Raw genomic sequence first — 27753 nt, 5'->3', positions numbered from 1 at the left:
GTCGTGGCCATAGTTGTTACATGACTCTAAAAAAATTCAAAGCGTCACAATTCGTCGAAAACCTGCAGTGTATGAGAAAAAAGCAAGGGGCTTTACGAATTCGTATTCTTAAATATGATGTTCTGTCTTCCGAGGCAAAAGGATATTGTTATAGTTTCCTTGCGTGCGATTCGCCTTTCCGCCAAAACCGTGGCAACGCGGGTACATATTTATTTACAACAAAATCTCTTCATCTTAATTCAACGACGTATGTACGATATACCCACGGTACGCACGTGTGACTGGGCAATATGTGTTTACGTACCACTTTGTCCTGATCGAATAGCTCAACTATAATCGAGGGTGGATCGCTTTTTATTTCTTCGGCCGTTCCGTATATTAAGATGTCATCGAAGAGCAGAAGTTCGTCCCACGTTGGACTCAAAGTTTCGTCGATTACCTGTGTTGATCTACAGAACTCGCCACAAATAACTCGGGCGAAGGGATCGGATAGCCCCGAAGCGTCGCTACCGATAAGCGACCTTGCTTGGTACATGTGCGCCCTCAATTGGAATTTCTATTTGTCACAAAATATGTCCGATTTAATCGTACGTCCCAGTTAAATTAGATCGCATTGTAAGTGCGTAAATCGTTGAAACCGAACAGCCCTGGATTACAGGTAAGAATGATGACAACGTTACACAGGCATAAGGAGAGAACGAACAGGGAGTATCTTCGAAACCTGGGGAAAGCAGCGAAAGCGCTTGCAGCAAGTATGTACGTATAGTTTGTGTTTAGATGTAGTTTCAGGGAGGAGAAAAAATGTAGAGAGAAGTTGGAAAATAGAAAGGTCAGAATATCGAATTTTCACCGAGGCGTAAATCTGCTTTATAGAACTTGCAAATATAGCAATGCCGTATTATAGAAGGCCATGATACAAAAGTTATCGGAATGAATAATAATATCATCACGCAGAAGGCTGTACCTATATAAATTTCATCTACCTCTACACTTTGACAGTCTCTGAAATAGACTTTGGTGTTCTTGAAAACGCGGTATCGTAAACCTTCCATTTTCCAAGCCTGCAATATTTTCACCCTCGCCGAAAGACATTAAAAGTAACTAATATCACAGCGTCTCCTATGCCGCATGTATAACTGACAAAAAGGTACTAACGTGTTTTCGAATATAATGGATCGTTGACGGCGGCAGGGCTCTTGGTCTGTCGACGTTTTTTAGTTCATGACTGACTTCATACCCCTTGGGCAGGCCCTGTATAAAATACTTCTTGTGTTTCAATATACCAAGCCACATGTAAATTTGTAATTTTGTCTGAATTGCCCATCCGGATGGGCCGAATCTCTTCTTCCCAGGCAGCTGTAATTTACATATATCATTCGGAACACTGAATTTTTACTGAAAGGAATTCTGCAAAAAGTTATTGAATTTGGCGGCAGATTGCCGAACGTACTCATCATACCTTCAAAAACATAGTTTGAATCTTGCCGCAGTATCGGCCGCATTCTTCGTCTACGATGGAATAAATTAAATCTCTTCCCTGAATTCTGTGATAGGCTACTCGTTTTCCGGAACTTATAACCCATATGAAGACATCCGGTAGTGAATCTTGTGGCTGATCGAAAAACGGTTAATTATTGAAAACTTTCAAGCGTCCACCGGACAGCAATTTGTATAAAAGATAATAATAGGTATGTGTTTTTATGTCTGTATAATAATTTTAATTATCAAGCGCAGCGTGTACCGCGTCATTGATATCTGAAAAGGTGTTCACATGCACTGTCTCGAACACTTACGTCTTCAACGAGTAACCTAAGTCTTTGCAAGTAAGTTTGGGCAGTCTTGAGTCTTTCCTTGAAGCTATTCTTGGTCACCGTTGCCTTTAAATTCCTTGACATGTTCCCAATATTTTCAATCTCCCTTTGACACAGCTTCGACCTCTCTTTGTCCAGTTTCGTTTTGCCAACACCTGGTCCGGTCGTGAAAGATCTACTGATGCTGACGTACCGATTACAATTGCTGCTCAATTCCTCGAAAGCAATTTTCAAACATTTTTCAGCCGTGGAATCCTCGACGCGCGACAACACTTGGGCTAGGCTGTCGTCCTGCGGGTTTGTAAGAAAAGAAAAAATGATAAATTAAAACCTATGCCTGAATGTGAAGAGAGAAAGCAGATAATTTTCCGGTGCAGGACACGTAGATAAAGGACAGTAATCATAGTGCCGAACGTTCAGCTCGCATCCCATACATCGTACCTAACGTTTGCGATCACTTACCGCTCGTATAATAAGAAAAAACAAAAAAACTACAACAATAACAATATTGATCATAATAATGATAAGTACTGGTACCGCCATACCTGAAAGCGTGTAGCGTCATGTCCGGGATGGGTCAATCGTATACTATTAGGTACACTGTGCCTTACAATTACGGTGGCCGTTAAAGAAAAAGTCCAAGCTCCAACTTTGAAAATGTTGAGTTCACCTTGAAGAAAAAAGATCCTGCCAGTTTCAATGCTCTAATTATTATCTCACTTGTCACACTCTATCTCACCATTAAGGGAAGCCGGCAGATTTTTAAGTTATTTGAAATAGTACATTATGTAACAAGGGAATAAAGTCGACTTTTATTCCTGTGTTACATATATGACTTTATTTCCGACTCAACTCTGGCCACATCTATTGACACAAAAAGTGGGAATCACTCACGCACAGAAGCTGGATGTTCTGTGTTGACCGCAGCGCGAGCGGGTGGTGCCCTTTTTGGGCAGTTTGTGTTTGCTGTTTTCGTTTTCCTTTTTTCGTTTTCCTTATTAGGGTCCAGTTGATCCCAATACCGACTTCAACGCACTTGAAATCAGTGAGCTTCAATCATGGTTGTGCAACTAATATATAAACGAAGAAAAAATTCTGCGGTCTCAGAGACCCCCCCCCCCCCCCCCCGACCTAAGAATATTCTGGGAAAAAAGTTAAGCCGGTAAAATATGCCACTTTCATCGTGCTTGTCAGGTCAAAAAAGTTAACTTTATGGTTGAGTCGGGAATCAAATTTTTTTTTACTTATCCGTTTTCCTCATAAAATAAGATTTCATGTTTTCTCGAGCCGAATTTTTTTCAATTTTATGATGATTAAAAAAAAAAAAAAACGGCAGATAAATAAATCTGGGGTCAAAAATACTTTTCACTCAAACATTTTCAATTTTTCATGTTGGAATACACAACAGTGCGTATAAAAAACAAACATGGCCTAGAAATTAGTAAATAAATATTTTGAAGGAAGACAACAATAAAAATTTAACAAATCAAATAGTAGCAAAAAATAAATCGGATAAAAAAAAATTGAAAATTGAAAAAAAGGAAATTATTTTAAAATTCTGCCGGCACCCCTTAATAGTGAGATAGAGCATTGAAACTTCCAGGATCTTTTTTTTCAAGACGAACTCATGACTTTTCAAGTTGGAGCATGACCTTCTTTTTCACGGGCCAGCCTACTGTGTCTGCACGCGTACCCTGCACAGACATTTCACGTTACAGCGTACGGTATAGGTACATACCATACATACAATACTGCAAAATTACCAATTTATCCGCTATTTTTCCGATTATGTTGCTGCTGTACATCCTACGGCGATAGTCGGGCCAAATGCTCCTCACGTGCAGGCAGGGCTTGTTGTCCCAGTAAGGTAGGAAATAATACATTTTGTCGTGCGTCATTGGCTTGCAGGGCTGCGTTGTACTTTGGCAAGAATCTGTGACGACTTCTTGAAATTCATCCTCGTCTCCGCTTCCGCCGGCACCGCCTTGAATGCTCATTTCGCAAACCTAGAGCCGTTTTCCATTCGTTCCGTTATTTATTTTACGCGTACAGATTCTCAGATAGTTTGTACAAGGCATGATATGCAGATCGCAACGAACGGTTATTTCTTATTTAGAAAATCGTTTATTTTTCAGACCACCGCCCGATTCTTGAGTGAAACGCAGCCGCTGATGCGGGCGTCATGTAAGATCGGTTGCTTACGTCCGTTGTTGCGTTCGTGGCCGTTGTTCTACGAATGAATCTCTACGAGTACTGTACCCACCTTAGAGCTTTCGTTGTATCCGTCCAAAGAGTTGCCGGCGTTCCCAATTGACATTTCGAAGTACACTGGCTTATCCCCGAGTCTCTTATCAATCATCGTCGCGTCCATAATGGTCGCGAACATGAAAAACTCCTCGTTCCGAGCATAAGACGACTCGTTTATCGGTGTCGTCGGCTCAACTTCAACGTCCGATGGTGCCATGTCAACGTTGTCACTTATCTCAGTTCTGATGGCTATTAGGAGTCTGGAAATGTCGTTACTTATAAAATTTACGGGTATAATGTATATACGTATTGTGGTGGCTTCTGATTTGAGTGTGGAGAAAATTTCCGTGTGACGTCCTTCAAACTTGTTTCAAATCGATGGAAAGAAATTTCTCAAGGACCTAAGCCTCTTAACATCAATAGACACTCATGTACGACCAAGTTTCGATTGTTCTGCGTTTAGATCAAGTAAATTTTGGTGACATATGTTTTCTCGATCAAAAAATGCGAATTGTTCATTTCGTATTGTAAACAATGTGCCATTGAAAAATAAAGCCCAGCGGTAAGTTTTTAACTGGCTTCATCAAGGTTAGCCAAATTAATCACTTATTTTTGATGCTATGATACACGAATTTTAGATACGGCTTCTTCGACGATTTGGATCAGGCTTGGGGAAGTGTCCCGAGGAAAATTTCCTTGATTCGTGCAAATTGAGGACCGTTCCAATATATTGTATACGAATGGACATACGCAAGAGCTTACAACTCCTCACATCAAAACTTTCTGTTTCAACCAAATAAGCATTCATTCGCCAATTATGTAATTCAATCATCTATTGCACAGAAGTTCGCTACGTTCTTGTAGACATGGGGACAGTAATTTTAATATGGCTAATTTTTCGGCCGAGTCGATTACGCTGGCAACAGAGTTTGCCCGCAGCGCCACGACCGGCCGTAGGCTCAATCGTCGTAAGCATAATAAAACCCAACAGTGCAAAATTCAAACGATGTGCCGCCGGCCGGTGGTGCTGCAGAGACTTTACAAAGATAAGCGGTGCACTCTATGCACCGAGCTTTAGCCATGTAAGATAATGTAGCTACGCACCTTCCTCTGTAAGAAATTCCTTCGCCCAAACCCATGTTCAAAGTGGAATGTTCGTCAATGAGACTATAATCTCTGATGCTACCGTACATGTGAACGAAAGCTGGCCCGAAGGTTGGTAAGAAACCCTTCTCACCGTCGTTGCTCACTTGCTTGAGATCGACGAAATGGGTGCTAATTACAGATGCATGAACCGGGTCGTTGTCGCGGAGTTGAATCTTGATGCGCTGGCACAGAGGCGGAAACATTTCGGTAAAAACTATCTGTTCATTCCATACAGGTGCGTAACTGTTGCGTCTGACGCTTGTTTTCCCCTGTAAAACAATGAATGAATATTGCCTTTTCGTATAAGTGCATTTGAAGAGAATTTGTCTAACCACCGCATCTTGGAATTTGTTTCCGAAACCCAATTTAGGTACCTATTTACTATTTTGACTAGATGAGTACGAGTAATTAGATGCAGGACCTCTTTCCTCTACGTATGATGTTCTTAGGTAGTTCAGTTGTAAGCATACTTTGTTTATTACCCTCATGATCTACGTGAGGTGAAGGTAAAAAATTTTTACGTATATACAATTTTCTCACAATCACAGCATCCCCGAAAAGTAGCTACAAGTGACTTTCAGCTGCAATTTTACACTAGGTGGTATTCGTAGGTACTGATCAGGGATTATCCCGACACTATATTGCATTGTGACATAAACGCATACTCACGCAGAGTCCGGCAAAGGAGACTTGTACGTAGGGGTCGACCAAATCTCTTGCCTCACCAGTAAATGCCTTCTTTACATTAGCCATTATACTGCTGTTCATCTTAGGTAGACCGTCAGCTCTGTAAATTTTTACCACGAATCTGGCTCGTTGTCGTTCAATCGGCATACCATCCGGCAGCAGCAGATTCCCTTCGATATCGTCTTCGTCCTTTTCACTCTTTGGCGGTATCTTGACCGAGTCCCCTTTCCCGATTACACTAACGTCGCATTTCAGATATCCCTTGGGACCTCCGGCAACGTCATCGGGGTCAGTGAGCAGCGCCCACTTGTGATAGAATTGATGATCTGTCCGGATATGGTTGTTATACCGATTAAGCCCAACGCTCAATGTCGCGCAACCGATCCGATCCGATTCGAAGCGACGCAATGCGACGCGCGAACCGATCCGCTTCGAACGGAACGGCTCCGACCGGCTGCGCACATTTAGTGTAACGCAGTAATAAGACAGTTAAGCTTACAATTAGCAAAACGATATAGTTTATTCTGCTATATATATAACTCTCACTCGTATAAGACGACGGATTTTTTACGATTAATATTCGCAGCTGATCCAAGTAATCGAAGACGAAGTGGTGAATTCCATTTCTGAAGTTTTTGGTTTAAAATTGACAAAAAACTAAAATTTTAACGATCGGATCGAATCGCGTCGCGTCGCCTCGCGTCGCGTCGCTTCGGATCGAATCGGTTCCGCAACACTGAGCGTTGGGCTTTAGTCATTGTTTCGCGAAAAAATTCCAAAAACTATACGTAGCATTGATACGCACGCGCGTACGTGTATCCTTGGACTGTTCATCCTTGTCGATTCTACCAGAATGTACAGCCGTCTTATGCATGTAAGTACGCCCATATAGGTATATGAACGCATATGCAGAATATAGCGGGTGTGCGTTATAGCCGTTGAGAGATTAAAAAAAGATAAACGAGGATCTATTGGAGGTATAGTAGTTTATTACAAACATATTTATATATTTAATGGCACATAATAGGAGATTCAGGCACATGCAAGTGAACGCGTTGACAAGTGTCGTGATTGTCGTCCGAAAAATATTAAGTCGCGTACAAGGGGTTTCGATATCCTTGTCCTCTAGAGGGCCGTATTGAGAGCCGAACAACAGAGACGGCAGAACAACCTTCCGATACCTATATCAAATGTTCCGAATCGGTAGATAAAACTAATGCTGGCAATGAGACTGTTGCGACAGCTCAGATATTGACCTTGACTTGATTGCAGCTGCTGTTAAATTTTTTATGACCGTAGAATCCGTTAACGTGCTCTGAAGTCCCGTGATTACGTGTATATGGGGCATTCCACGAAATGTCGATCAGGATTGGAAATCGGAAATATCGATTTTTATTCGATAGTACTAGTTGAAGAAGCAAATTTTTTCTGCCATTCGTGTCTGAGATATTACTATTTCGAGATATATGCTGGAAGACACGAGGGGCAGAAACGGTGCGATTTCTCGGACGGCGGCGATCCACGGCTCATCGGGATGAAGCTTTTTCTCAATTTTTGCACTTATTTGGGCGCCAGGTCGGGTGTGCAGTGCTTTATCAGCCCCAAGCCAAACTGGGATATCTCCGCCAGCCAACTCGATGTTGTGGCCCCAATTGTCGTGTGTCGCGACTGCAGGCACGGCTACCGAACAAGACTTTTATGGTAAACCAAGGGATGCATGGAAGCGGAGTGAACGAGGAACATTAATTCTTGACGCATGATGATGTTTGCGTGATTAATCAGTATTTTATTCCCTTTATTATCGTCGTGGTAATCCCAAAAGTATAGACACTTCAAGTTTATATTCAGTTCAGCCGTCACGCTCACAACGGCACTTGAGTCTGATGTTTTCGAATTCACACGTCGCTTGCGCGAGTGTTGTCTAACTGCCCGAGATTTGCCGGCTAGAGGTGAGGTGGCTCGTAAGCTCCATCGTGCGTACGCCGGCTTGAATTCATTCAAAATACGCGCCCTCGCGTTACATCTATATAAATTTGATTTGAAAACGACGTTAGGTGCGCTACCTAGGGAGGACCTCCGGGCCGTAGTTACTGTTTTCAGGCTGAACTCTAGAATATATTTGTTTCCGACCTGTATTGTAACGAACTTTTTTGTTTCAGTTTTTATGAAAACTGCATTTCACAAATAGTTTTTGAAAAATTGTCGTCACTTTCCATAACCAACTTTCGCTGTGATGAAATATTCATTTTTCAAAAATTTTGTCATTAACAGAATTTTTCGAATTTTTTCAGACTCTAACAAAAGGATGGACTTGAAATAGTAAAATCTGAGAGTCATTATTGAAAAAAAAATGGACAAAATCGTGGCTCTGTCAGTCGACCAGTATTTTGTCAGAAAAAAAATTGGATCAAATCGGAAAGATCATTTTCTGATCTTGATCGATACTCTGTGGAATGTCCCATATAGAGAAAAATCCCATGTGAAACCTATCAGGACGTACTCACGGGAAAGGGCTTTTTAAAGCGCTCGGTCCAGCACCTACGTAAAGTTGGCCGTGCAACTCGAGCTTTTTTTAATTTCGACTATACCGATGGTTTGGTGGTCGATTGATGGTGATTGGTAGCCTCATGAAATAGTTTGGTAGGTAATAGTTGATTTGATATCATTTAACAAATCTACACGTCAAGTTAACCGGATTTTGTTTATTTTCCCTCCAACTAAGCTCAAAAGAAGCTTAATCGACGCGCAATCGTTCGGTGGACACGATAAACTTGATACGAACGTTTGGTAGTCCGCCGTTTGGCTGGAAAGCCAATAAAACCAAACCGGAAAATAGACTGCGGGGTTTTTCCCCAGATCTAGAAAATTCCCTAGATCTACTGAATTTCTCCTGAAGCTATAGGCATTACATGTATATTAGGCGGGTGGTCTTTAAGAAGGTCATTGTTGAATTTTGACTGGCCCACCCCCCAAATCGGCGGCGATTAATTGAAAAATAATTCGCTTCCTATTTCAGATTTTCATCACAACTCTAACCCGTGTCCCCAACACGATGAATAATTCCATTCCATTCCATTCCATTCCATTCAACCCTCTTATGGGCACATCAAATCTACCGAACGGGTTTAGATATAATTTGGCAGAGAACGGTTCCTTGGGTCGCTGAATACGAATCTGAACTCAAAATTTAAAAATTCAAAATGACAGATCCAATATGGTGAACGAAAACCCCAAAGGTCACTCGATATTGCCATATTAGACCCGCCATTTTTAATTTTGCGATTTCGAGTTCAGATTCATAATCAGCGACCTCGAAAATTTCCGAGAAACCGAGTTTTATCGAAATCGAATGACTTTTTGGGTTTCAGTGCACTATATTGAATCTGCCATTTTGAATTTTCGAACTTTGAGTTGACATTCGTAATCAGAAACTCAAGAAACTCTTCTGTACCAAATTTCATCTCAATCAGTTGCGCGGATTTGATGTGCTTCTGAAAAGGTTCAATGCGGGAATCCATCCTCTTGGGGACACGTTTTAGAGTTGAGATAAAAATTTGAAAAAAAAGGAACTTATTTTTCGATTATTTGGAGCCGATTCGGGTGGTGAGCCGGTCGAAATTCAAAAATGACTTTTCTAAGGACCACCCTAATGTATATGTATACTGAAAGTACGCTGTCGACGTATCGCACTGCACTGTACAATATGAATACATACATGCATACATCTGTACTTCAAGAAAAGCAAAACCTGCGTACTCTGGTCAAAATATAGTTAACAATGGTTAGATGGTAAGAATTCTTATCTAACGATTGTTGGCTATCGTATTTTGACCACGGTAACTGGGTACAGGGAGTACATAGGTATACCAGGCATTCAATGCCAACCCGACCAATGATCTCCCCTCACCATTTTTGATTTCGTTCGTAATTTTTGATACGATTGTCCTAACTGTAAATAGCACTCCTGAGGTATATTTTCAAATTTTATTCTTCAACCGTTATTTTTTTTATGACTTTTCAAATATCAAAACAGAGAGACATTTTTTATTTTCTTAAAAAAATTCTCAAACATTCTTCGATCAAAGACCATCGTCTTAGGTAGGCTCTATGAAAAAAAGGAGACTATTTTTCTTATATTTATTTTGCTGTTTTGAAGATATCTTTTTCCGCAGTGTTGCTCATTTTTTTTTTTTTTTTTTTTTTTTAATATTTCGTTTTATGCACGACATGGGTGTGAAATTATACATACGCGAAATTACCATCCAAGTATGATAGGTATCCACGTCAGTTGCGATGCTGATTACGTATGCATGCACATATCTCTAATACATGCTGATAACATGCTTGAAAGGTACGAAACTAGCGTGTAACGTCATACAAACATGCATTACACATACACATGTATTATATGTACACCACCGTCTAGCTATCCACTGTACCTATAACGTAAATCGCTTTCAACAAAATCGTGAAAATGCAGTTACTTGTATTATGAATATGCATAATTCATATTCATATTCATATATTGTGTGTATATCGTGGTTATTTAATTTTGAAAATGCATAATTTATATTTTTTTTCATTATTCCCGGTGGCAGGAGGCCAAGCACGTATCTACCGGGCATTGCTTGTAACTCGGTAGGTAATTTTCATTGGCGCCTACCTCACTCCAAACCGCATGATGATTAGGTTACCATCCACTCTATCTATGAATCACACAAAATGATTGATAAATAATAATAATTATTTGACCGTGCTACTTTACACGGAGGGAAAGACTCATTCGAGTCAAGTGATATTCGTTTGATTCGAGGAAATTGTACAGTCAAATGCGGCGAACACAATACTTACTTAATTCAATAAAATACTTTCGTCGGACGAAAGGCTCGCGACAACTAATATAGAATTGAATCAAGCCTTTGAACAGTCATGCTGACTGTGAAATTATTCAAGATCACACGGCGTGAGTCCCTTGCGATAATCTGATTTTTTTTATCAAGTAAAATGTGCGATTAAAATGACTAAAAATGTTATTAGACGTACCTGAATCGTTTTGTTTAAGACAACATGAAATTGTTGTATCATAACAAATTAAGATTGTTGAATTTGCCGTTTTGTTGAGTCAAGAGTTCTATGGTTGAAGCAGATAATGAAATTTGTTGTTGCAAAAATATTTTGCAATGACTGAACATTAGAGTTATGGAAGCGCGCAAAACGTGTTTTTGAATGATATCATTTTCAATTCCGGAGACTAAAAATTTTGTGAGATTCACTTGATATTTAATGGGTCAAATCTCAAAACTTACGTCGTATATGTAGAAGTATAAATTGAACACGTTGCATTAGTTTTTGTTTATTTGGCGTCAATATTAATTTCGACGAGTTGAAACTTGATATTATGCTTTCAAGGGTTGCAACAGGTCTAACGAAAAATTTATCTTACGTTGTCCGTGTCGGTATCGCTTGTCGACTACCCCGTTTCAGAACTATCTCTTGCTTCGGAAATTCTTTTCCCTCGGCGTAATGTCTCCGAAAAATTGTTAATAAGCCTTATGCCAAAGGTGGATGACGGATTATTCTACATTTACGGATGGTTGAAAATTTTACAATCCTACGCTTCAAAGCGAGTTATCGTCGCAGGAGTTATTTGCGATAATCCGATCGAATTTCCACACGTCAATGCAGGAAAAAATCGTACAAGCCCGTACTTGAGTTAGTCGTTCAGCGGGTTATAGTTGCACTGAAAAAAGTATACAGAGTCATTCGTCGAATACCGGTCACACTCAGTTTTACCCGAAGCTCGTTCAAGACGAGGGCCTCTCTCACTTAAGGGTCGGGATCGCGAGTACTGATAAATAAATGGCCCTATTGTATATTGTAATAGGTCCAGAGTATGGCCTCGATCAATGCGTGTGCATACAGACGGTTTCGTGGTAGCGTAACAATGTTTCTACAGTCAGCGGTGTACAATAATTGGAAACATGTGCACGGTGTTCGGAATGTAATGGTGCGGTACGGCCATAGTTATAGCAGAGTTTTGAGAGTTTAGAAACCTTATTCGATAGGGTGATAGGGTATGTAGATTGTGTGTAGCCGACAGGATGTGTTGGTCTCTTTGAATTTTGAAATTAAAAAGCACAGGCGTATACCTAGTGACGGAAACGCACACACGTACGCGCGCGCCTGCATATTACACATGGCACATTATTTATAGTATAGGTATATAAACACACACGCGCGCGCAACGTAATGAGGTTAGCTGCGGGAAGAGACAAGGGTAGGTGGGCGGCACCTACGCGCGACGTCGGCCCAAAGGTGCGTGGGGGGAGTCGGCGGTTTGCGTGACTCCCTCGATTGTAAATAAAGAGCTACGCGTATATTCCTCCCGCGGCGTGATCATGCATTTCACGAATCAACGCAACGGCCAAAGTACCTTCGATACCCCTTTGAACATTGATTTTTACTCAAAACCCGCGATTTATTCAACTTGTTCAATAATTATTATCAGTATAATTCCAGCAAATAATGAAATTCAACCAGCGCAGAGAACAGGTCGAGGCAGTGTTATAACAGGTGAAAAGAGTGGCAACTGTATATTGGCCGGAGGCATTTCAAAATATTTATAAATTTTTTAAACTTCGTGCAAAGCTCTATCGAATCAAGGAAGTCTAAAAAAGCGTGTACCTGGCTGAGCCCAGACGGTGGCTACATCTAACTTAAAGCTGCCCAGTGTTAGATTAGGACGTAGAAGGTTCCGCGATTGCTGCACCTGTGCATTGTTACAAATCACCACACATTTATACTGTAGTCTATTATGATTACGACCAAATACTTTATAGCAGCTTGTAATTTCATTGGCTGCATGCGAGTAAAAGTTGTTGGTCGTATACGTATGCCTATTATATACCTATACATATCATGCGGAATACATACAACACCGACGTGTGAAAATCTTAAACATATGTACGTGGTATTTGTATAATATACAATATACACATACGGTTGATATCAGAATGATTACGTCTAATTTATATGCAAAATCCAACGTTAATCCTATGATTAGTGCTTATCATGGGCACAACTACGCGAATACCTATATCTATCAGCAGGAAGCATCTATTTATTAATTTTCAACACGAGTCTTCCTTCCAGGCTTCCATCTGTCAGATAATATTATAGGTATAGAAAGAAACTACGTGCAATTGCCAATTGAACCTACCGTCGCAAACGGTACGTGATTGTAAGATAATGACGCAGAGACGCAGTGATCTTTTTTTCTTGCAAGGCTTGGAAAACAAAATAGCTCAACTATTGAGTACGGTTGTATCTATAATATATGCATACAACGTAGTCTGTGACAGCACAATATTGATAGTTGCCTGTGCACACTCGGCGATACACGGAAGATCACTTGTCATATGGAAATTGATACGATATGCCTGGTAGCTGTACGGGGTATTCCGAAAGTTATCCAAAAATCGCTCTTCCTCGCCTTTATTGATTCTATGATACATTTTTCGTGTTTTCAGCGTGCATGCAAGGATGGCTGGTCAATTCTTTCGCTTTTTAATTCAATCCGCTATAAACTAGTTCGCCTTGTTTTTTGAGGATTGTGTTACAGCATCGAGACTCAAGTTACAACAACATCAATGGGAAATTATTCATCTAAATTTCGGGTAATACAATACTATTTCACTCACCGATAAAGTGATAATCTTGTCAAACAGCATAATCGGCGGCATGTGGAAGTCGAACACGAAATACTGCAACGTGGAGTATATCATCGCATTGATTTCGTTCTACTCATAACCCGATGACGCAATAAGATATTAGCCAAACGAACTAAACTCTTTTAAAGGGCACAGTTAGCTTGTACAGCGATACTGGTCAATAAAGAAGTATAACACAGATATGTAGAAATATCATTATGACATAACTAGCTTGATTGTAAGGAGTTGAAAATCTCTACATTTATTTAACCCAGAGATACGCCAGTCATTCGTACTTTTAAAAATGTAGACCGTTTTCCAACTTAATTTGTTGACAAACGCTAAGACAATGCCGATGACTGGTAGCGCAACAACTGTTCTTGTTTGAGTGTTCTCGGAAAATACCGTAATATTTCCCCTGACGCGCGGCTAAAGACATCTATAACTGAATTTCAAGATTTCCGCATCTGCAAAAATGAACTTTAGCAAGGTACATCTTTCGAAGTATTATTCTGAGAGCAAAGCTTTGCCAAAAATTTTCCACCCATATTAAATTGTCCAGTGGCAGTATTTTTGTTTAATTTTCTTTTTTTTTTTCACTGGTGCGATCTGTTTTTCGCCGAATAAGTATACTTACATCCCTTGATGTGTAATATATATGTCACAAACTACAGCTTAATGAAGTACCTGTTTAAGTAAAAAATTGAAACGCATTAAAAATAAAACGAAAAAAAAAAACCAAAAGCGGACTGCACAGGTCTGAAAAACAAAAATTTAAAGATACCCCGAGTAGACTATCGATCCAGAAAAAAGCAAGTTATACATGTTACCTGCTTAGTCCCTCTTCACACTCACAACCTATTCCTCGCACTTTTTATCTAAAAGCCCCTTCATTTCATTAGACTAAATAATCTCTCGCACATCCTGCGCGCACATCTAACTATCTACTCTCATTTCCAAAACCTGATCATGCACCCTGCTTTCTGCACTAACTCACGCTTCTTTCTGCCTTCCCAAGTCACTTCGTCTTCACCTCTCGACCTACGCAATTCTCATCTACCCTCGAAACTGTTTGTTTCATCACCACCGTTCAAACCAATCTATAAATATCAAAATTATATTCTAATAATACTACGCATTTATTAAATCCTACTGCTCGACTTCCTGGCTGCTCTGAAGGGGGTGCCCTGGTCGATTTTAACGTTATCACACATATCTTCAGATATTAAAGGCCACGTATTTTAAACGCAAAAAGGGCTTGATATTCCCATTCTATACACAATTCGGAAGGAAAAAACACTCATACATATGAGTATGAATACATTTTTATTTGACGCAGAAATAAAGAAATGGCACGAAAACTACGAATTTACTATTGCGATTTCGTAGTTTTCGTGCCATTTCTTTCTTGTTCCATCAAATGAAAATTTTTTACAGTCTTTTTGTTGAGAATCGTGTATAGAATGGGGATATTAGGCCCTTTTTGCGTTTAAAATTCGTGAACTTTGATATCTGAACATATGTACGACAACGTTAAGATCGACCAGGGCACCCCCTTAAGGGGTTAGGGGTAGTAAAAAATTTTCAAAAAAACGATTTTTTTTGCATTTTCTTGGCGTATGATGTTTCGAAAATATTACCAGTGAATTTCAAGTCAATCCGAAAAATAGTTTTCGAGATACCTATCCTACATCCAGTTTGTTCCGAAGACCCGAGCATTCAACTATTTCATGGCAACTGTTTGAGCAATTTTTTTTTGTATGCATTATTTTTGGTTTTTTAATATTTGTGACGTATTCAAAACTAAAGTTGTTCCTAAGAAATTTGGCTTAAAGTCATAGTGTTTGAGTTATCAATTTTTTTTAATTGAGAAACTGCAAAATTTGAACATTGAAAAAAATTAATAACTCAAAAAGTATGACTCTAGGCCAAATTTCATAAGAATAACTTTCATTTTAAATTGACCATAAATATTCGAAAAACATGATGCATACAAATCAAAAAATTGTTTAAGCAATTGCCTTTAAACAATTGAATGCTCGGGTTTTAGGAAAAAATTAATGCGATATTCGGATTCAGCGGATCAAAATACACAAACAAGTATCGCTTCATCCACCGATATCAGAATTACACGAAAAGGCAATACCAAAAGGGGTCCAAAACTTTAAACGCGTTTTCTCAAAACTATGTATTAGAAGACGGTGACAGCTGTAACTCAAGAACCAGTGGACGGATTTTTATGAAATTTACACAGTTTATTGAGATCAACAAAAATCAGTCTTTAATTAAAGAATTCAAATTTTATTGAAAAACTTCTGTTTTGTGTTACCAAAGAACTAGTGCTTTTTTCCTTCAAAATCGAGGAAAAAACTTTCGGAAGCCGCCATTTTGGTATTTTCGAAAAAATCAAAAACGTTCCGATCAAAGACTAGATTAACTATTGAACTAATGATTTATTCTTGTCTGATTGATTTCGGGTAAACCAGGTGGGTGTAATCGCTGTCACTGCGAACGATGTTTTAAAAACCAGGGTCGAAGATAATGCCGATAACTCAGTCGAATTTTCTTTTTCTTTTCCGATTTGGTAGAAATATACTCGAAACATCAAAAAATAATTGTACACAATTGGTTTTATAAAATTAATATAATTACTATGACAAAAAAAATTATTGCAAACACGCATTTTTTCTCGGCACTGAGTACCCCTAACCCCTTAAGCGCAAAAGCGAAGTTGAACCCGGTCGCACTCTATTCCTCACCGCTTGGGAATAAATGACCCTCAAGTCGTTACATACGTGACTTTGTTATCAGAATGATCGTTTAGATGATACGGCTTGCTAATGTTCATTTTAGCCGAAGGAGAAATCTTGAAGGTCATCGGTCAATTAATGATTCTTGCCAAAAATTTGAATCTGCGGGTCCTCAAGGTCTCTGATACCAAATTTGGCAATGAAGTTGTAGAATCCAAATACTGTATCAGGGTCAAAGGAATGAACGTGACTAATAACGTAATAACAAGAATAAACACAATATGATAGAAGGGTAAGAAAAATTAGAAAAATGTACCTCATTGTAATAAGGACAGTTCGTGGACTCTTTGACACTGGTGTATTTCCGTTGGTCACCGACTTGAACGCAAACCGTTGGATCCATGTTGAGTCCAGCGAGTTGTCTCGCTTCTATGACAGTCACGCAAATCTGATAGTCCTGGGCTTTAAGGGCACTCTGTCCCACTTCGCCACTCTGAAATAAAATACGGGATTTGTTTCGGCAGATTCGGTTCTACGAGTTTCAAAGTGAAAATCGTAAGAAGCCATTTGAAGGATATTTGTAACTATTCAATTTATTTCGACGACAGGAAGTATCGAAGTTGAAGTAGGTGTTTGGAAATGGTGGACTGGTAAATGAATTCAGTTGAATTATTCTTTGAAACTTTGCAGACTTTTTCAATCACAACTATGAAATCCTCCTAGATAAATATTGAACAACGTTCTTGACATGGCTTTTTCACGAGTAGGTACAGCTTAAATTTAAAAATAAAACTTTTTTTCACGATAATCTCACCTTGGGTTGGGTTCGCTTCATGGATTTCGCCAAGTGGTTTTCCTCTTCGTTGGCGCTGACCTGGCTGTCGTCGGAGGGATTCAAATCAAACGATGTCATCGAATTTGTCCGAGAAACTGCATTTGACGAAGTGCAACTGGAATCGTGTTGCTCCAAAAGACCCCGTGACTCAGAGTTACTGTCGCATGATTTGTCTCTTGGTGGTCTCTGCTTCCCAAGTCTCATGAGTGAGCGAACGCTTTTCATAGTGGAACTCCTGTTGTTGCAATTCCACGGGATTACAGAATCGCGTAGGTTACGCATACACGTTATATGTACGTGAATGAGAAATACTAAATTCACGCAAGAAACCTCTACTGCGATGAGAAAGCGCAACCGCGACACTGAACTTCAGGTTGACGCCTATAGATAACTGCCGTTGTTGATTGCTGATTGTAAGTCTATTCGTCTTATTATACGACTTTTCACGGTACAAGCTACTAATTATCACATTTGAAGCTTTGATAGTGCTAAAAAAAATATAAAAGGAATCAAACATTCACGATTGTAACGATCTCAGAAATGCCAGTTCTTGATATGAAATGTCGGTGATATTTTGTGAAAAAAATTACGAACTTGTTCATGCGTAGTATTATGCTGCGAGAAACTGTAAAGTCGGAATGCTTGGTCAAAGAAATTTGAAAGAAATTTCATCAGCCGTAGGACCACAAGTGAAAAAATTTTTTCAAAATGTCGGTATCAAACATACGGAAGGCGTAGAGGTAGGAACTAGCGATACCCCTAGGCTACGGCCGCGCCCTCTGAGCGCCACGCTACGCAACCCACGGCTAGAGGTTTTTTCTCCCGTGCGCGTGTGTGCAGCAATGGGATATAACCCAACGACGGACGCGCGTTTTTCACGCCCAATAAATGTATATATTGTGCAATAAATCTCAAATTTAAGTGTGACCGCTCTTCAAAAAAACCATCCTCTACAGCACGGTCTTACATATACAGGTCTTGCAACGACCGTGGTGGGGGCAGGCCCGCTTAGTGTCCCAATTTTTTATTTCGATTTACGCCGCAGGGTGCGCCAGTGGTGCCGGTGGTGTGCGAGAGAGAAAGAAGTAGTGCTTGCGACTCTCGTCCGCCCAAATGCAACGCATGCGCCGTCGACCCTAACCCCAACCGAGGCTGAGGCCGCGCTGCGGTTGAGGGGCAAGGGGAAGCATACCACCGGTACCACTGGCGACGCGTTGTGGCGGCTTAAGAATCGAAAAACGCGGACACTAAGCGTGCCTACCCCCACTACTGATATTTGCGTTCGTTGCAAGACCTGTATGTAAGACCGTGCTCTACAGTCGGTGGTTCGAACGCCGCCTGTATGCAACAGAGATAGCTTCGGTTATGTCACGGTCAGTTGTCAAGGCTGGGTATGTATGTATAACCTCAATATAATTCAAAACTATTCGGCAGATTTGGAACTTTATCAGTTTCTCAAATGATTCAAACATTTTTTTTTTGTCAGTACTCCGGACATTTATTTTTCCTATTATTGAAATAAATTGAATTTTAACTGATTTGGATTTTCATGTTACGAATTAAATTATTAAAGGTATTTATAGAGGAAATGGTTACGTTCGTACTCGAAAAAATGATATTAATGAGAGCAGATTGTTACATCCTCCAGACTTCATATTCCTTTTCCAGAGTCCTATAGTCACTTTACACCCTGCGTCCTCTCCTTATATTCGCCGAGTCAGCAGTTTCACCTCTGTGTACTGCAACTAGCGAGTCTTGTACATTAGCTAATCTCTTCACTTCCATCGCATCGAATTATATCTTTCTATCCCAATTGAAGCCCGTTCCCCAAGCCGTCTCCTTTAAATTGACCACTGGCATAATTCAATATTATTTGATGAATAAGAACAGTCCTATTAAGAATAAGCCCTTAAGACGGATCTCCTACTTCTTTTATCATTTCCTGCATCGGGCGTAGTGGCAGGAAGTGCATAATCGGCGTATGCGAACCTTAAAATAGCTAAATAAAACCTTGGCTGGGTGTAGAGTAGGTTTCGGCAGCCGCTCGTTGAAGTCTAGTCAGCGGTGGTATAGGAACGCGGGTCTCCGAAGAGACCGGTGACTCGGCCAAGATAAGGAGAGGTCGCAGGGTGTCGGAAAGAAATACGAAGTCTGGAGGACGTATCGGGATGATCGACTCACCGGAGGATTGATATTTTTCATTTATGTCAACGGAATTCATGCAGTCTATACGTACAACGTAAATTAGTATTAGAAATATGTCACAGGAACAGCAACGCGTACAATGTTCAAATTGCACTTGAATTGGTCGCGGGTTCCGTAATCATCGCCCAACTATAAACCTATCGCGTGCATCGACGTTTTTTTGTTCTTTTGTCTTTCTTTCCCCCTCGAGGAGGCGAGAACGTTGAGCCAACGGTCAAGATCGCAATCGTCTGTCGAAAGTCGGTCGTGTATAGGGTTAGAGATTAAGCCGCGGTAAGATTGACCGACACGAGCTGTGGAGCATAAATGAGACTTCTTTCGTATTTACCTAAATGTAAACCATACACGGCGTACGCTTTTGCCATCGGTAATTATACGTTACCGTTTCCGGTCCGGCGACCCTTCCGCCGCAGACATGGAGCTACCCCGTTGCATCGTACCTAATCCACGCTTCCTTGTCTTCTCCGCGGGGCTGTGCCACGAACCCCGACGTTTCAGCAAATTTGCTTCCTCGAGGCTTCGCTCCAAAGTTGCAATGTTTTGCTCAATATCGATGAGCATCCTTTGTTCATCTTCCATTATCTCTGTACCGGCGTACGAGCTACAGCTACCGTCCGGGGGTGTGTAACGCACCTCGAGTGTAACGAATGCCTAAAACCGATTGATCGGGTCGTTTGTTATCCGATGGTACAACGTCGGGCACGTACTTTCAAAGACTCACAAAATACTGTTTCGATATACTTCTCAACAATTTAATTAGTGGCCACCGATTCCTGAATGCAAATTTAGCAAATGTAGGCGGGACATCTTCGCTTTTATTGAATTATGAGGTTGCGCGCCGTTAACATTGCAGAATCGTTGGTCGCATTGTGTTGGAACATACTAACAAAACGTTGTATATAACCCATTCACACACCAAACGGCAACATCTAAATGCTTTATATCGTCATGTCGGTATGGTATGGCGCATAGGTACGCGTAAACGGCTGGCAAAGTGGCTGGATATTGGAAATTCATATCGTGACAAGGAAATAAACGTGTTTTCCATTATAATCAAGTAATAGAAAGCATTGTTACCAAAGGTTGAGGATACTTGCAAATGGTAAAAAGGCGATTTGTTCTACGGGCGGACCGATTTTCAAAGGATAAGGTTTATCAAGTATCAAAAACGTCTCCTAAACAATTGCTTAATATCGGATTTTCTAAGGGAATTGAACCGTAAGGAAGAGATTGAACATCACATTGATAAATCCTGTAGGAAAGCTTCCTCGGAAATCGGAAATCGGAAGCAACAGCGGTTTCATACTGGCAACAACACCACCGGATATTGTTGGCCCAATCTTATTTCAAACATATATGGGTGTGACGGACAAAGTGGGCCGATTAAGGAAGTAACAAAGCTCCAAATGGGCATCCGAGTGGATAAGTCTTTTGACTTTCACCAAAAAACAGAAGTCTGACTGATGACTCGCGTCCGGAAATTGCGGGGAAAGTGACCCACCGTCAAATATTGTAGGATTCAATCAAAATCACACAAAAATGATGAATGTCTTTGTCTACTTCTCTTAAAAAACTTTCATCATTAAATTAACAGTATATTAAGAAAGCTTGAAAATTTTCTGGTTTACTTGCCTTAGAATACTTCGCCATCTAAACACTGGATGTCATGAAAGTTATTAAATTAATACCCTAATATCCCAGTAAGGGGATTGTAAAACAGGACAGACAAGTAAGAAAACTTATAATTTTTGCAAAATTTGAAAATATACGAAAATTTCGCAGGAGGCCCACTTAATCCGGTAAGGCTGATCACTTTGTCCGGCTCCCCCTCTTACGTGTCTTCCTTACTTCACGAGTAAGTACGGTAGCTGCCATATACCGCGCTTGTCGAGAAGCGCAAGCTACCCTATATACCCTTGGCGATATTCCGTACAACTTTTAGACTTGAACTGTTGATTTTACCGGCAGTGGCCGGTTGCTTAGATCAACCAGTGAATCACTGATTAGAATCCTTCCTTCTTGAACGACGGTCTGAAGAATTAAGCCGTATTTCGCGACTATTTTCTCACTCCGCAAAATCCCTCGGGAGATCACGGTCAACTGAAGCGTCTCCGACTCCTCCACCGGCCTTCCCAGGTTCCAAGTGAAACTCTGAAACTCAGAAATTCAATTTAAACGTAAAAGTGCCTGCAGTAGCGGGCCAATTTATTTAAAACTGTTTCAGTGTTGACATATGAATGCTGTAACGACGTGTTCAAATCACCGTTGAAGTAGGACGGGATTCCTATTTGTTGTTTAATTTTAGGAGGCACATATGTCAGAAAACAATTTGCTGCGTCCCGTAAAATTATTATCAAAGTTTTCAGATGCATCAAAGGGGTAGATATCCATGCATGCTGACTCATGAGCCCAGTTGACTTATCTGTGGATTGTTTTTTTTTTTTTTTTGTTCCATTTGTATTTTACGTACGCCATTCGTATTCTATAGACTCTCCAATCGTGGCACCGTCGTAATAAATCTCGTACAAAATTATGGTACGCCGCACGTGCACGTCAGACCCCGGAGGAGACTGTACGTTTATTATATTAATAATGTCATCTTGCATTTGCCTGAGTGTACAGCGATCAAGTCATGTGCGTGATTTGAATCAATAAAATAAAATCCCGTGGAACAGAGTGTATTTTCACGTTATTATCTCTACGATTTTCACGCGTTTTAAGGTCTATAAGACTCCTGTAACCTGAAAATCGGTAGGTACCGACACTTGGTATGCAAGCAGTTGAATTCTGTCTTTCAGTATTAGCTGGCAGCCTGTTTCCAGACTAACCCCGTATTCAAGCTTCTGTGTCATTTCCAGTTGGATATTTTTTCATCTTTTGCGAAAAAAGGATTTTCGTAAATTCTCGCTAACCAAATTCGAGAGGATCAAACTATGCGTAGGTAGTAGTTTCGTTCAAGCGCGTAACGTTCCGAATCGAGGTCTTGCGTATGCCCTCCGGAACCAGAATAGGTTCTGAAATATGTAACATTTAACTAGCAGGGAGGATCGATAATACAGGTGACTTGAAATGCACATAATATATGTCTCTACCTCCATGGCCGTACGTAGGTATACTATACGTATACCGTACATGTATATTTACGAATACGTTAATGCATGTTGGCTATAATATTAGCTCGAGTATTAGCTACAAAGAGGCCTTGTTTCAGGATCTGCGAGAAGAATGGCATATTTCGCTAATCGCGTGGAAAACGGTGTATCGCATGAAATGCGTGAGGAACGGGCTGTTTCGCGAGGTACGCAAAGAAAGAGGCTCTTTCGCCCATATTATACGACGCACTATAGGAACAGTGACAGTAACTATAATAACAATAACCACATATGAAGCAACCTGTTCTTCACACACTTCACGAGAGTTTCGTCACGCATCTCGTAAAGTAGGTACACCGCGAAGCAAACCGTTCTCTCGCCTTTTCTTCAATAGCCCATTCTTATAGCTATTAGCCGATATTTGTTGAACGCACTGACGCGTATAATTATTATACGTGTACTGCTACGTGCTCGGTTGCGTGATCAGCCGGTCAGCCACATAGGCAGCAGAGGTACTCGGTACGCGAAGTAGGCGGGCGCGCAGCCGGCGCAGCCGGCGCAGCTAGCGCAGAGAGAGGCGCATGGACCCGGGAAGAATGAGCGAAACAATCCCTTAGCGTGGTGCGACACCTTGGTATACATAGGATATCTAACGCTTCACAGATCATAGAAGTATAACCAAAACGCTGACTTTGAATATTTGTGATACAATGAGTTCTGCCACGTTACCTGATCTACGACAATGAGATCTCCGTTTTCGCTGAGACTTCGAGAACAGTGCGATGCACCTGAAATGCAAGAAATAAGAATGATAAGAGCTTGAGTAATTATCTTGTTCGATGGAGTTGTACGAAATATCGACGAGGAAATCGAAAGAGGTAGGAGAGTCGGACGTTGGTCGCTTTGGCGAGAAATTTCCTCAAAACTACTCGGATGTTGACCGGTAGTAAAATAATATACAATCAGGAAGAACTTCACAATATGTAGGTATATTGTATCATGTAAATGCGTGCGAGTGCTGGGATCGCATTTCTTTCAATTTTACCTTAAATTGAATGAAATAAACTGTCCTACGTCAGGCCTTTCGTGTGCGACTCGAACGTGTGCCAGTGGGCCATTCCCCTATCATTTCAGATGAGCGAACGGTCGCCACCGAATGTATAAACGATTGAACTATAATCATAATACGTAATTAATTCTGTCAGGTCAAATCAACCGAACAAGTTATTCAAGCTATGCGATTGATTTAACTGAAAATTTGATAGGTCTAAAAACTATTTAGTTGCGTCGACTCAATGACCCCGTTAAGGAAGGGGGTATCCGCGATTGAATGTGTGAAAAGGCTTCAACTAAATAATTTTTAGTTGTCAAGGAATTCAGTATCCTGTAGAATCAAATTTGATCCTCTCGTATCAACCCAGCCCTACGTATGCGACGTAGTGAAAAAGTTTATTCCGTCAAACTAAGTGATTTTTATCCTTTCCGTTCAAATTTGTACAGGGTTGAATATTTATGGTTGAATGAATTAAATGTTCCTTTCATCAGGAACTTTTGATGATCGGAAGGAAAAAGTTAGGTTTCTTGGTCTGATAAAAAAAACACCTAAATCTTGTAAGTACCGCTATTATTGTTTCGTTGATCCAAGTCAGTAAATATAATTCGACTAACTGCAAATACTTTTGTTCATTTAAATGTACGCATCGGTCGAAACAACAGCAAATCTGCTTCCATACAAATGGTTCGATGAATCTATGTACAATCACAAATAGTCTCATAAATTAAGCTACTTTTGAATATTTTACTGATCGAAGAAAAACCACAAAAGTTCAACTTGTAAAGTAGATGGGAAAACATCAAGGTAATGAAACCCAAGTTTTCGGTATTCTTCCATCGACGTATTTTTCATTTAGCTCGTGCGACTTACAGATTGTTGTAATAATCAAATCTTTGTCTTGCCGCCAATGAACACCGCATTCGGTTGGACGAAATAATTTTTGTTCGATTTACGACGTTTGTCTCTCATTACAGGAAACTATTCCCGAAATAAGGCCAAAACATTTCATCAAATTAAATCATATATTTCGAAAATGATTAACGAAAGGACTGTACTCATTTTTTTACAAACACAACTCAAAATTCAACCGAGCTATCGTAAACTGAGTTCGACACTCTCGACCAATCCCGTTTGCGGCAAGAACCCAGTCACCGAATCTATCGAATTAAGTCTACGTGCCCGGTTACTCGTGTGTTTGTTTGATTGTGAGAAAAAATTCTGGTTGAATTTTTGTTACATGAATTGAATACCAGTTGACACAATTAAATATTTTGTTGCAATATTTTGATCCAAGGGCCGACGAAAGATATGATTGACAATGTGTAAACCGATATTCAGTTGATGCAACAAGACCTGCAGCGTTTCCTTGTCCGTAATCGCCGTTCCGATTCGTTCAAAGAGTTCTTTTTTCTTCGTGTACATACGAATAAGTCCGATACGATGGCGAAGGACGGAAAATTGAATTGAAAACTTCTTACGGCGTGTTTTGCGCCCTGTGTAACCTATGTTACCACGGAGCGTTACCGCAACGTGTAACCGAGACATACCTATACCTGAGGCGAGACGGAAGGGCGTCAGTCAGACGTGTCACCAAGTAGCGTATCGTCAATTACAGTCAAATTATACCAATGTAGGTACATATAGGTATATTCTATGCTCATCGTTTCAGAGTGAATTTCTTTAGGATGAGACTACGTAAATACATTCCATTTCGACATCCAAAACCCACTCATCCTTCTTTGATCCTGAGACAATCGTGAATTGACGGCAAAGAAGTTTCACTTCACACGGTTCTTTCCCTATTACCTTACCGTCATTCTTATAATGTTAGCTGCGAAAAGATCAACCTCAATATTTTCCACCATTCAGATGCCACGTGCTGCGCTATATACCTATCCGCATGTGTTATATTGAAACACGACGGTCGACGGAGTCTGTTCAACGCGAGTGTGTCGAGTCTCGAGGGGCGCGCGGGTGCGGTGCGTTAATCGATGTTTAAGAAATCCGACTGGAATTCAGATTGTGTGATCGCATACCTCTGAAGTCGATCCTGAGGAACTTTTCTCCCTTGAACTTGAGAGCTTGGAGGTTCTTAACGCTCACCGCGAGTGACATGGCGGATAGTTTTGCCTTTGGATTCCTGTGTTATTACTTATCGATGATTTGTAATCTCTCTGTAATTATCAGAGAAGTTTATCAATGCCTCGCTCATCACGCAGAACTGGTACGTTCGCACGACACGTGACGTTACACTACCGAATTACTTTTTTAATTAGCAACTGGCTGCATCGGTTCAACAATTATATATTTTACCGTACGAAAGACACCGAGTAAATTTCATGAATCAAGCTCCGGCATATCAGCAGGCTTCTCAACGTCCAATTGGTATGCCGTGATTGCAAAACTCGCCTCTGATCCAGAATTCGTCGACGATACCGATATTGTTCGATGTTTATATTATCGCGGTACAGGCGCGAACAGCTTCCACTGCTTGTGCAGATACAACGATTGTGCGGCAGATTTATTTAGATATTAAGCAGCGGAACTGTTATCCTCCCGGTAGGTCTCCGACGTCTCGGCGATCCGCCCTCCTTTCCAATTTTCACCCACGGTGCTGCGAGCCGAAGAACCAGGGGTTTCGCGACGTACTGCCAGGCGCGTTCTCGCTGTTGAGGAAACAATTTTCCCCGCACCATCGACGCGCCGCCGCGTGTCACCTGGCCTATGTTTTGCAAGCGCCCCATGACCCCTGCCGTATCACCACCGTGCACTTGATCGTGCAACTTGCCAGCATGTACGCCATACGCGGATACCGTGCGATAAGCGATTTCGCCGTCCGCGTGACCATTGCCGCGCGCTTGCAGATTCTCCACTCCTTGAGTTCTTTTTGCTTTTCGTTGAATCGCGGTCACACTGTAGGAGGTTGGAGGCACGCACCTGTGTAGTGTGTTTGTTTTATTTATTTTTTTTATTTTTTATATATATATATATATATTTTTTTTCTCATCCAGCTCCGTCATATTTACAGCCTTGACTACTGCACGGCAGTCCTGCGTGGCCTGAGAGATAGCATTGTTGTTCGGAAAAACTCAAGAGTCAACGATGGGTAAAAGTAAGCGACAAAGATCGGTTGCCTGTACCTACCTGAAGATCGACCTAATTTCCTTATCGGGACACTTGTTGGAATTAGATACCAGTTCTGGGTACGGTCATTTTTGAGTGAAATTGGAACGCTGTTCCGCGCTACCGAATTAGGAAAGATCCATAGTCCTCGGTTTATTGTTAGTGATAGCTCTTAATGCCTAATGTTGTTGCCATCGAAGTGGCTCAGAGTGTGCCTTGTTCGATCGCAGATTTAAAAAGCCTTGTCGTAGGGGTCATTCGTTCGATACTCTGCTCAACGACGGCCAGTTTTGTATTCAAGTACCGCCACGCAACGGCCCAAGAAAACCAAGCAAACAACCAAGAAAAATATATAAAATGTCCTCAAGGGGGATTCCATGCAGAAATGACCTGCATCGAACAAGTCTGTCAAACCGCTATGCAGTATTATTAAGATAGGTTGCAGTTTTATCCGACTGTATTGTAGAGTAATGCGGTCGATGTGAAAACTAAGAACACCGCATACGTCTATTACGTCTATCAATTTTTTCAAATATTTGACCCCGCCGGCGGCGCCGGCTATTCCTAGGGCAGTTCATGCGGATGAGTTGAACCTCGCTCGCATGTCCTTATTTATTGCGTCAGGTACAGGAGGGATGAAAAAAAAAGTTTCCATACCCGGGGAGTCGGCATATAATAGTCAAACGCCCGAGCTCCCTGGTTTTATTATATGCCAGCTTTGAATGGAGCACGGTTACGTTCGCGCAGGGATACCTGGCCGTTCCAGGGTGTGCGGGGTGAATCAATACGTGTGTCCGCAAGGAGGGCGTGTGCAGCGCCATCCTACCTCACTGTGACGAAGCTGCGCTTTTTGCATCCACATCCATTCACTTGCGGGTAGGAAATATTTGTGTAATTAAAGTATTTAGAGAAACACAAGAATTTCGTTTCTGACGACGTGCCGCGCATTCGCTTCTTTTCTTTTCCATCCCCTATGCAATACCTATGCGATTTCTCTGCCTCGGCAGAATTAAATTACGTCCAGGTCGATTCTCGTCGCCCATCGCATTAATTTATGTAACCGCAATTCCGTAGGGCCCTGTGGGATAACATAG

General features: G+C 40.9%; 1 protein-coding gene across 7 annotated transcripts in view; it reads right to left on the bottom strand.

The window, feature by feature from the left end:
* Positions 1 to 25751, bottom strand: part of LOC124405390 (otoferlin-like) — a 39442-nt gene extending 13691 nt beyond the window's left edge. The window contains exons 1-16 of one of the 7 annotated variants that reach the window (XM_046880242.1): positions 25573 to 25751; positions 23212 to 23270; positions 21353 to 21541; positions 19773 to 20041; positions 17165 to 17420; positions 16667 to 16843; positions 13592 to 13654; positions 12576 to 12660; positions 5874 to 6217; positions 5163 to 5473; positions 4075 to 4318; positions 3575 to 3817; positions 1794 to 2102; positions 1460 to 1612; positions 1156 to 1356; positions 308 to 556 (exon numbers count right to left, since the gene is read on the bottom strand). In XM_046880242.1, the coding sequence (XP_046736198.1) occupies positions 308 to 556; positions 1156 to 1356; positions 1460 to 1612; positions 1794 to 2102; positions 3575 to 3817; positions 4075 to 4318; positions 5163 to 5473; positions 5874 to 6217; positions 12576 to 12660; positions 13592 to 13654; positions 16667 to 16843; positions 17165 to 17420; positions 19773 to 20041; positions 21353 to 21541; positions 23212 to 23270; positions 25573 to 25651 (3231 nt within the window). In that variant the 5' untranslated portion in view covers positions 25652 to 25751. Of the gene's footprint in view, positions 1 to 304; positions 557 to 1155; positions 1357 to 1459; positions 1613 to 1793; positions 2103 to 3574; positions 3818 to 4074; positions 4319 to 5162; positions 5474 to 5873; positions 6218 to 12575; positions 12661 to 13591; positions 13655 to 16666; positions 16844 to 17164; positions 17421 to 19772; positions 20042 to 20139; positions 20267 to 21352; positions 21542 to 23211; positions 23271 to 25572 lie in introns of those variants that run through there. The other 6 variants (XM_046880243.1, XM_046880241.1, XM_046880244.1 and 3 more) reach the window with 6 other exon arrangements.
* Positions 25752 to 27753: the final 2002 nt, after the last annotated feature.

Source organism: Diprion similis, chromosome 4 (genome assembly GCF_021155765.1).
Source record: "Diprion similis isolate iyDipSimi1 chromosome 4, iyDipSimi1.1, whole genome shotgun sequence".
NCBI classification, from domain to species: domain Eukaryota; kingdom Metazoa; phylum Arthropoda; class Insecta; order Hymenoptera; family Diprionidae; genus Diprion; species Diprion similis.
Note: the sequence above shows the minus strand (reverse complement) of the source record. Positions and strands in the feature narration are given on the sequence as shown.